The 8,540-nt window shown below is 34.6% G+C and overlaps 1 protein-coding gene across 1 annotated transcript; it reads left to right on the forward strand.

The window, feature by feature from the left end:
* The first annotated feature begins 500 nt into the window (after positions 1 to 500).
* On the forward strand, positions 501 to 7,306 carry LOC102805546 (zonadhesin-like). The gene is made up of 8 exons (XM_006818968.3): positions 501 to 591; positions 3,048 to 3,129; positions 3,475 to 3,581; positions 3,883 to 3,954; positions 4,459 to 4,594; positions 4,835 to 5,088; positions 6,453 to 6,775; positions 7,085 to 7,306. The coding sequence occupies exons 1-8, from the start codon at positions 550 to 552 to the stop codon at positions 7,113 to 7,115; spliced, it is 1,047 nt and encodes a 348-aa protein (XP_006819031.1). The 5' UTR covers positions 501 to 549; the 3' UTR covers positions 7,116 to 7,306.
* The last annotated feature ends 1,234 nt before the right edge of the window (positions 7,307 to 8,540 follow it).

Below are 8,540 nucleotides of genomic sequence, written 5' to 3' on the forward strand. Positions count from 1 at the left end.
GGAATTGAAATTACCCATGAGCACTAGGTGAAATCCCTGGGATAGAGTGTTAAAGGTTAGGCTCACTAGAACGAACCAGTATTTAATTGACACCTTATGTGGCAAGCCATTGTTAGCGATTGTTCATAGTTGGTCAAATTTATTGTTAGTTAATCTCTTCCTGTGCGTCAGACAAATATCATATGCATATGTTATGACAGAAAATTCTGGACTTGCAAAATTATTAGATTTAATAGATTAAATTAATAAATGTTCACATTGTCATAATGTGATATACACACACACATATACACTTAATAGAAATACATTTATTACAAGAAAGAAAAATATGACGGCAATTATGCGACGAAATATAACACAAAATACGCCCTGTGCATTTAGATACTTATCACTGTTTTTGTAAGGTGACATCTGGTGTCACGCGTTGGGTAACACGCGGGATGATTGACAAGTTGTGATTCCATATTTCTCAAACAAAACTCTATATATTGAAGATTAGTTTCATCAGTAGCACATAGCAATTTTTTGCTTCATCCTAAAAGAAGAGCCATGCAGCGTTGTCTGATCGTGTCCTGTCTCGTGATCCTCGCGGTGAGTAATTGTATTTCATACGTTCACCCCCACTTGATTCATTGCTGGGTAGGGGAAGGTATTATTTAATTTCTACCAAAGTAGCTACAAAACCTATATTCATACTTAGTACGTTTTGTAAAACCCGCGTGTTCTTCTAAATCATGTTTGGTGTTCTATGTGTAAAGCATCACAAACTAATTGTAATTGGTTCTACCTATTGTAAAATCCGTTGTAAATAATGATATAGCTCGATATTTCAATTTATGTTCTAGATTATGGCCAGTAACAAGTGTAAAGCATGAAATACCCTGCAACAATAAACTGAGGCAAGCAATATATATAGTTCTAAATGAATAGGAAGACTTCTCATCCTGACAAAATAATACCGAATTCATATCCATCGTAAACATCTTAACGTATACAACATGACTGAAACAAGAAAATGCAATTAAAACTGAAAATCTTAAAAACGGAACTCATTTCATCGGCACGTTTCTTGTTTGTACTGTGTACTTCGTGTTTGCCTCCTCTGGACGTTTAACTGACTATTTCTTGTTCTCCAAGCAACTACTGCAATTTTCCGACAGTCCGTTGTATTATAATTGAAAAAAGCACTTCGCACTTTTATTTTTCAAACGTATATTTCCGCCCTTGCCCTGTTATAATGGGCAGTACGTCGTCCTTTGTTTCTTAAATGTATATAATTAATTTTATACTTACGGTGAAATTGAATGATCAGTTGTCATGATTTTGATTTGATGGTTGGTATATCAGTCATGTGAACCTAAACAGGATTCATATGTACTATAAATGTACTAAACGTCGTTGCTGTCAGTATTTGAAGGTTGAAGGTACAAACATTCATAGTAGTTCGAACGTGGTTAAGCGAGTTTGCCCTGCGTCAATGAGATTGTAGATTCATTCTTCTTATCGACTTCTCGCTCGCTCACTGTACATGACGCATTCGTACTGTACTAGCAATCACGTGTTGAGAATGACATCATTTGATGAGAGATAGTAACTGTTGGTTCTGTATTATTTTTCTGTCAGCGAATGTTAATGAACATAACCTTTCTGATTGCAGAGATATTTGCTCCACTATGTTATGTCAGTCATTGTAAGAGCATGGACTTTTTCAGTTTGGCTATCCGAGTAATAACTAAAAAATAAGCATTGCGCATAGAAATATTCATGGGACTGGGACATCCGTGAATATTATTTCCGACTGAATGATTCTAAAAACCACAGTAGAACGCACAGTTTTGTTTTGTTTTGCCATTGTTACTAGTCCAATAACTCTAGTTTACATCCATTGTTACAGATGTATAACAATTGTCGTGGTTTAAATTGACATTTTCTTTGGGACACAAGTTGTTCGGGATATGTGTGATTAATTATTTACTCTGTTGTTAGCCGACAGTGTAGTGATATTTGCAGATTTTGTTGATCTATTACTTTTTACTGACGTGCTACATCACATTTGTAGTAGGTGGTATCTTGAAGTGAACTTTGGTACAATTAAATTTATGGTAATTCGAAAGGGAAGGAGTATCGTGCCAAAACTGAAATGTGGGAAATATTGAAATCGTAAAGGCCTATGTTTAGGATCTATTTTATCATTTAGGAATACAACAAGCAAACAAGGCAATGTTTTCTTTATTTAGTTTCGAACGTAAAGTCGATGGACTAAGCTGCAAGTTTTACTTCAAGTTATTTGATAGTTTAATACTGCAATTATTGTACACTTTGCCCGATTTGGGGTTACAGGCAATATGCCTAAGCTAAGAGAATACAGTTTAAATTGCGTAAATATTGGGTAGGGGTTGCCTTACAACAAGACTATGTCAGCAGTGCTTGGGGAATGTGGGAGAATGCCAATTTTCTTTAGTTGTTGAATAGTTAAATATGCATATAGATTAATGTATAACATCGATAACAACGGGGGAAATTCTTGGATCGCAGACGTGGGTTGGAAATTGAAATGCGTTTATGCTATAATTTAAACATCGTGTTAGTGATATGTATAAACATAATTTTTTGGTATTATATGTCCTGTATACATTCCTGAGAAGTGATTTAAACATTAAAATTACTGGCCATTCCCAACTTCTAATAAATATATATAGCAGTTAACAATGTGAATGGATGTTTGTACATAGAGCTATGCCACTAAGACAAGAATTTAATACGAATTAATTTGTGTAATATATATTATAGATATATTTAGTGTTTATATATTGATATTCTATTATATCTGTGTATTACTGAGTTTTAGAAATTATATAGCTATGTGTGCACGGAACACGTTATAGAGGTGTCAAATTATTTACACATGCGCACACACACTGCCAGCGAGCGATGTTTGCAAAAGTCTCTAAAATCAAACAGAGCCATCCGTGTCATCAACTAGATTATCGTTGAACGTGCTTCAAATAATGACGCATTAAATAATGATGCATAAACGTTTTTTTCAGATTGCTTGTCAGTCCAATGCCAAAGTTGTAAAGCGTGCTGAAGGAAACCCACATGACCTCATGGTACCTGGCCAGGGACAAGGTAGTATAATTAATCTTTTTTCAACATTGTTGTTTTTTTAATTGTCTGTTGTTGTTGTTGAACGCGTACACAATTTGACTTAGTAGAGAATACATTTTGTAACACATTTCGAGAAACACAGTAGTTATGACAGGTGGAGTACATATAGCACTGGTAGCAATACTTACGTGTTTATATAAAACTAACGTCGTTTCTTGTCTAAAAAACTGGCGATCCATCTATCTCCACACTTACAGTGCTGGTTTCTCCACTATGAGCTTTTTTACTTAATTTTTGGTATAGGAGCGGTACTTATAAATATGTTATTTTCACTTTGGACTGACCGTGATAATTTATAATTTACAGCTAACAAGTGTTTGCAGTGTAAACTATCTGATAAGATGACCTTAGCTGAGTGCTTGCTGAAACCAGAATCTGATCCTGATAAATATGAATATTGTACAACCGCACGAGTGAGTTGTTTATTTCATATGTAACTTCATTTAAATTAAATGCAAATTGTTTCCTCTGTTATCCAAATTACTATGGTAACACGAAATAAAAAATCAAGACGCACATTGCTACTTGGATGTTTAATTTGACATGCCACATTATCAAAATAGCTGTATTGTTTTTCGTGCTTCAATGAGTTAATTGTCCCTCGTGCCACATTCAATTTTAATGTTTTCTAATGTTTCCCGCATTTCAGTGAATTTACTTGTTATTTTTTGCCACACAAATTCTATTTTAACCATTTCACTGCTACTTTTACAGCCTGAATGCATGACTCAACTGTGGCAAAAGAATACTGGTTTAGTATTTATATCGGAGTGTCAACAAATAGAAGTGAGTTGAATATTATACAAATTGTCAAGATGGCTCTCTCAAATTTGCTTATCTAGTAATAGTTTCACTTCAGTGGAATGGTATGATGCAATCCTTTAAATTTAGTGATATGTGTGGTATGAGAATCAGTTGAATAAAACCTATATCTGCAATATTTTCCAAATTTGTGAGCAATATATAAGGTTTATAGAATCGAATGGAATAGAGTACGATACATTATCTTTTGTCAAGTAACTCGCCACCTACCTAAAATGAGGAAAATCATTTTTTCTATATTTATAATATAATTAACAAAATTTAGCTTAATAAAGTATCATATTGTATACTTAATATTGACTAATTTCGAGTCGAAAAACAAAACAAAAAATTAACAAAGTTATTGTAATACATATGAGCACTTGTTTTCTGTGGATTGTCATTGTATAACTCTTGATAACTCTACTATGTTCAGATGTTTGTTTTTATATTCTTATTAGTTTATTGATCATCGGTTTTTACTTTCAGGCTTGTATCGAAGAATCCGAAAATGAACCAAATTTTAATGAATGTGATGAAGCGCCAATCTACGTGAAGACCAAGTGCCGATATTGCTGTGGTAACAACACTATCACCCAAGGGTATTATTGCCCACCACCACGAGGTAAATATAATTATTTTTCCTTTATATATATATATATATATATATATATATATATATATATATATATATGTATATGTTATATGTATATATATATATGTTAATTACTTATCAGCAAATTACAAAGCCTGTTACTTTGAGCACAGCTCTTGGTTGTAGCATAACTTGTAAAAAAAAAAAACATCGCATCATGACGGGACATGTATCAAATCTTGTTTCATAACACATTATTTTCTCTCTCAGTGCCGGCGGTTACTTGCACAGTACATGGAGATCCGCGTTTCTGTACTTTCGATGGATACAAGTATCATGAAGGTGGTGATTGTGCTATGTATTCACTTATGCACATGGCTTGTGGGAACGACTTCCGAATAGATGTTAAAGTGACTGAGCACAAAACCAAAGACCATTATCGTGTAGGATCGCTGCTACTAATACAAGGAGGTGAAACGTTCACGCTTGGACCTAATGATGGCGTCAATCCTGTCACATATTTGGTAGGCATTTTCTACTATGAAATCACAATCAAACAATTCCATGAAATATTTCCAATCTACCTGCTATTTATAGTCGTCATATACTTGCTATATACTAAACTTAAATTATATAAAAACATTAAATTTAAATAGTTATTCTAGATCCCCAACTGGTTGTCAAAAATAGTTTCTATGATTTTTGATGGATTCATTGCTGTATCATCTAATCTCGTCCAGTCTCTTGGCTTTATATATTTTAGCTTGAATACTTAATTCTCATTTCGTTTCTATCAAATGTAGTTTGGACTCAATCTTCAAATGACTGCTTAAAGCCTTGGGCTCCTCAATTAACTGTTTCAATGTCATGTGCCCCCTCCCAACTTACTGTTACAAAGACATGTGCCCCTCAACTGACTATTTTAATGCTATGTGTCCGCTCAACTGACTGTTTCAACAACTGACACATTACCATGAGTATATTTAACGTAAAAATATTTGGCTTACTATTTTTAATCCAGGTGAATATTTTTCTATCTTCTTATATTCTCTTAGACCCCTCACATTCAAAAGCATTTTCTTGATTTCCGACATTTCAATTCCCACCCATACAACAATCACGATCGGTTAACATAAACGTTCTTTCACTTTCAAAATGCTACAATATCGTAATGCATGTTTGATATGAGGGGTGTTTTCGCTTATAACCTCTGCGTTGCTGAACCAAAGTTTTTTTTTTTTTTTTTTTTTTCAAATAAAATTTTATTTTCTAATAATGTTCACATAACAGTAAAAACGTCACAGACACGACATACAAAACATTACAAAAAAGTTTGTGTTCTTGCCGGCTTTGACACGACCTTGACACATTGTTCGTCGTTTTCTTTAAAGGCTGTTCGAATCTGTCATTAAATCTCTTTAAATGTCTTTTTTAGTCACAGTTCCGTTTAGCTAAGTACAATTATCAAGAAGTTTTTTTACAAGAACAACATTTCGCAGTTCCATATTTCTTTCTAGCGTCACTTTCCCAACCTCTTTGGAATTGCTTAAATTCCCAGTGTATATTTTTTGCATGTGACTGCATATTTCTGCTCCCATGGGAATCGTTTTGATCACGTGGTTAGCATAGACTTGGAAGCTCAGCGTTGCAGAAGTTGATTTGAAAGTAAATGCTGCGTCTATTTCTCTTTTTTTCCTTGTATTATGGAGCAGACTCCATGCCAGTGACCTCTGGCCATCTTTCTTTGAGTTGAGTTGTTTGCAAAACTAGTGTTGAACATTCATAAATCAATATACTCTGTTTGACTACCTGTGATATAAGAAGTCTGTGTCCTGGTCGAACATCTATTTGTTTTATCCAATATGTATGTTCTGCTTTCGATTTTCAGCTTACAGGTGGGTTGCTGTTACCAATAGATGATTCCGTTCTCCCGAAATATTATGGTACGTCCGATCAATTCCTATTGAGCAAACATTCCGATACATATCACGTGACAATGGATCTCGAATTAGATGGGTATTACGACGTTATCGTGAGGTGGGGCGTCAGAAGAGTAGCAATCGACCTTTACCAGCCTTACAGTCAATGTTACGTTATACATGGTTTATGTGGCGATGCAAATGGAAGTCCTGAATTTGAGAGGATTACATCAGACGGGGTGAATGCAACAACTGATGGGGAATTTCACAGAAGCTGGGGTGAAGGAAATGGGTAAGTTCGTATTTTACACTAAAAGTCGAATAGTCATGTTGACACATCTTGACATTTCAGATCCACATTCATTTCCGAATGGAATGTTACAGATGTTCATTTTTTTATTAATTTCAAAATATCGTATGACCTTTTGAAAAATATGAAACAATACAAATGCAAGTGTTTTATGAAAGCAACAGTTGATGGCGAATAAACAAAACATAATTACGTGAATTTTACAGAGACGCGGAAAACAATTCTGAACAAAATTTAGACTCAGAAATTGAGTAGTTATGAAAACCCATTTTTATTTATTATTATTTTCAGTTGCGGTACTTTGGCAGGACATTACACATAATATGCTGATGTAGATTTCAATAAAGAACGTCACAAATGAATTCTGAGCAGCTACTAATACATATCATACATGTTACTGATGACGTCGAAAAGCGTGATGTAATTTGAATAAATAATTCATAGGTGGAGGGTGGTCACCGGAATGTATTTGAAGTTATTGAAGTAATAAAGGGGCAATTGGGAAATCATCAAGTCCTTGTGTTGGTTATATTTTTCTAGTTTGCTGGTATTCTTGATTAAACTTTATATTGGATGAAGTCCATTCAAGAATTATGATGGTTCAACTAGTAATTAACTGGACAAAATCATTGCTTCCAAAACCAAGTCATAATTTGATACTGCACAGACAGGCAAATAGCCACGAGGCCGCACGCAAATAAACAAGTCCCCGTTATTTTTTTTAAAGTTCTCTTTGAGCTCGTCATATTAAAGTGGGGAGGTTGTCGCGAGCGTGTCCTTGAAACTTGAGTTCCAAGTGGCGTATTCCAACAAATTGTTTATTTACATCAAAACACGTGTTCCGTGTAGTAGTAATATGGCCAAAAATAAAAACAGCCGTTATTCGGCCATCTTTGATCTTACTATGAAACACACTGATATGTATGATGTATGTGCCAAATACGAATGGAAATGGTACATAAATTGTGGAAATAAAGTAGTAAGGCCAAAAAGTCAGATGGCTGTCAATCGGCCATTCTTGACCAGATTTTGAAACAAATTGTCATGGACATGCATCCTAACATGTATAAAGTACATGTATGTGCCAAATTTGAATGAAAACTGACAGAGCACGTCCAAGTTACCGCTTAAAAAAACAAGATGCCTACCAGTCGACCATCTTTGATCCAATTGTGAAATAAATCGTCATGGACATGTATCCTAACATGTATAATCTATGTACCAAGCTTGAATGAAAACTGACAAAGCATGTCCAAAATACAACATTTTCAAAAAACAAGATGGCTGCCAGTCGGCCATTTTGAATCAATCGCTAAACCACTGCATGTGCATATGTACCACATACGGTACTAGGCACATGCAAAGAATGAACGGAATCGGTCCACAGGATTCTGAAATATTACTATTGACAGACTGACGGACGGATGGACATGTATCCTAACATGTATGATCGATGTACTAAATTTGAATGAAAACTGACAAAGCATGTCCAAAATACAACATTTTCAAAAAACAAGATGGCTGCCAGTCGGCCATCTTTGATCCAATTGTGAAATAAATCGACATGGACATGTATCCTAACATGTATAATCTATGTACCAAATCTGAATGAAAACTGACAAAGCATGTCCAAAATACAACATTTTCAAAAAACAAGATGGCTGCCTGTCGGCCATTTTGATCGAATCGCTAAACCACTGCATGTGCATATGTCCCAGATAAAGTACTAGGCACATGCAAAAAATGA

This window comes from Saccoglossus kowalevskii, chromosome 17 (genome assembly GCF_978046115.1).
Source record: "Saccoglossus kowalevskii chromosome 17, keSacKowa6.1, whole genome shotgun sequence".
In the NCBI taxonomy this organism is placed as follows: Eukaryota; Metazoa; Hemichordata; class Enteropneusta; family Harrimaniidae; genus Saccoglossus; species Saccoglossus kowalevskii.

Coding starts and splice junctions, on each gene's coding strand:
- LOC102805546 (XM_006818968.3), top strand. CDS start 550: ATGCAGCGTTGTCTGATCGTGTCCTGTCTCGTGATCCTCGCG. Junction 3,955..4,458: donor CGGAGTGTCAACAAATAGAA/GTGAGTTGAATA, acceptor TTTTACTTTCAG/GCTTGTATCGAAGAATCCGA. Junction 6,776..7,084: donor AGCTGGGGTGAAGGAAATGG/GTAAGTTCGTAT, acceptor TATTATTTTCAG/TTGCGGTACTTTGGCAGGAC.